The sequence below is a fragment of the Dipodomys ordii genome, unplaced genomic scaffold (genome assembly GCF_000151885.1).
Source record: "Dipodomys ordii isolate 6190 unplaced genomic scaffold, Dord_2.0 Scaffold344, whole genome shotgun sequence".
NCBI lineage: Eukaryota > Metazoa > Chordata > Mammalia > Rodentia > Heteromyidae > Dipodomys > Dipodomys ordii.
The window spans coordinates 171415-173997 of NW_012267560.1; the positions used below are offsets into that span (position 1 = coordinate 171415).

General features: G+C 43.4%; 1 protein-coding gene across 1 annotated transcript in view; it reads left to right on the forward strand.

The window, feature by feature from the left end:
- Positions 1-1444: 1444 nt before the first annotated feature.
- LOC106001650 (zinc finger protein 717-like) overlaps positions 1445-2583 on the forward strand; it is a 30240-nt gene continuing 29101 nt past the window's right edge. Inside the window, exon 1 of the mRNA XM_013036682.1 lies at positions 1445-1531. Coding sequence (XP_012892136.1) covers positions 1445-1531 — 87 coding nt within the window. The remainder of the gene's footprint in view (positions 1532-2583) is intronic.

Here is a 2583-nt window from a genome sequence, read left to right on the forward strand (position 1 = left end):
CAACTTTTGGGGCTGGGAAGGTAGTTCAGTGGTAGAGTGCTTGCCTTGCATGCATGAGGCCCTGGGTTCAATTCCTCAGCACCACATAAACAGAAAAAAAGGAAGTGGCACCGTGGCTCAAGTGGTAGAGTGCTTTATCTTTTCATTTGCATCTTGAGTTCCCAAACACTTCTCAGCTCTCCATAAATTGCGAGTAAAAATTTCAACCTGTGGCTGCAGACAGCATATGGGGCTTTCAGCACAGATATAATACACCCAGGAACTGCTGGGGACAGAAAAATGTTTTCTATTTCTCTTTGGTAGCATGTCTGTCCTTTGGGGAAGGTGTCAACCATTCAGAACATGGGGGCCTTCAAACAATTTTGTTACAAGGTCCCGAGTTCTGAGTGCTTTATCTTGCCATTGGAGTTCTGAGCTCCCAAATCTTTCTCAGCTCCCCCAGAATAGTGAGCAAAATATTCCGACCCATGTCTATGGACAACAGGGGTTTTTGCCCTGCTAGGGTATACACAGGAGCTGCTGGGGACAGTAAAATGCTGTCTATTTCTCTTTGGTGGCTTGTCTGTCCATTGGGGAAGGTGTAGAGCCCTAAGAATGTGGGGGCCTTAAAACAAAATTGCATAAAGGCCCCTATATATGAGTGCTTTATCTTGTCGTTTGAATCCAGAGCTCCCAAATACTCATCATCTCTCCCAAATTTGCAAAGAAAAAATTCGACATTTGCTCTGGACAACAAGAGGGGCTTTGAGACCTGCTAAGATGCACACAGAGCTGCTGGGGACAGAAAGATGTTGTGTATTTCTCTTTGCTGGTTTTTCTCTCCTTTCAGAAAGTATACAAATCTCAAAACTGGAGGCCTGGAGCTGGGAAGTTGGCTCAGTGGTAGAGTGCTTGCCTTGCGTGCATGAGGCCCTGGGTTCGATTCCTCAATGCTACATAAGCAGAAAAAGCTGGAAGTGATGCTGTGGCTTAAGTGGTAGAGCACTAGCCTTGAGCTGAAGAGCTGAGGGACAGCTCCCAGGCTCAGAGTTCAGGCCCACGACCAGCAAAAAAACCAACCAAACAAACAAACAAAAAAACCTGGGGGCCTTAACACAAAATTGTGTTGTTGTTTGCATCTTAAGTTCCCCAAAACTCTTCAACTCTCCCAGAATTGCAAGGAAATAATTTGGACCTGTTACTTTGGACACTCTAAGTGGATTTTTGCTCTGGTAGGATGCAAACCGGAGCTGCTGGGGACAGAAAGATGCGGTCTATTTCTCTTTGGTGTCTTTTGTATCCTCTAGGGAAGGTATACAGCTCTACAACTTGTGGGCCTTAAAACAGAATTGTTTTAAGCTCCCCAAGTTCTGAGTGTTCTATCTTTTCTTTTGCACCCAGAACTCTCAAACATTCATTCATTAGCTCTCCCCAAATTCCAAGAAAACCATTTGGAGTCGTTACTATGGATAGTGTGTGGAGCTTTCGGTCCTGCAAGAAGGCACACAGAAACTGCTGGGAACAGAAAGATGTTGTCAATTTCATTTTGGAGGTATGTCTCTCCTTTGGGGAAGGAGTAGAACACTCAGTACTTTGGGGCATTAAAACAAATTGTTTTAAGGTCCCCAAGCTCTGAGTGCTCTATGTTGTTGCTTGCATCCTGAACTAACAAACACCCATCACCTTTCATTAATGCAAGTAAAAAAATTTGACATGTTACTGTGACAGTGTGAGGGGCTTTCAGCCCTCCTAGGATGCACACAGAAGCAGTTGGGGACAGAAAGATGCTGTCTATTTCTCTTTGGTGTCTTGTCTCTCCTTTGTGGAAGGTGTAGAGCACTCAGAACTTGGGGGCCATAAAATAGAATTGTATTAAAGCCCCGACGTTCTGAGTGCTCTATCTTGTCGTTTGCATCAAGAGCTCCCAAATATTTGTCAGCTCCCCCCAAAATGGAGGAAAATATTTGGATCTGTTATTGTTTATAGTGTGTGGGGCTTATGGCCCAGCTTGGATGACACAGGAGTTGCTGGGGACAGAAACATGCTGTCTATTTCTTTTTGTATGTGTGTTAAAATACTGTACAGAGGGGTTACAATTACATGGGCAAGATAATGAGTACACTTCTTATCAAGCATTATAGCCTCCTCCTTTGTTTCCCCTTCCCATCCCATCCTCCCCCGTGACCCACCACTCAATCCCCCCCCCACTCCACCAAAATTGTAAAGTCCATTTTCGACATAAGGACTTGTATAACTCATTGTTGCAATGGGTCCACCTATATCCCTATTTAAACGATTTGTTTTTTCCCTTTCCCTCCTCAAATTATACAAACATCAAATACAGTGAAAGCAGGGGTTATACTGTGGGGGAGGGACATACAAAACAACAAAGAAATCATCTTATAAATGTGTTAATAGCAATCCCATGAAGGAAAAAAACATTTGAATACATATCTTAGGGTTCATTTCCCTAACATCAACTTATCTGACCTTTCCTGCTTGACTCAGACATATTCTAGTTATTGCAAATAAGGGAAACCATGGGACCTATGTTTCTTTGGGCTTGGCTTACTTCACTTAATATAATTTTTTCCAAGCCTTTCC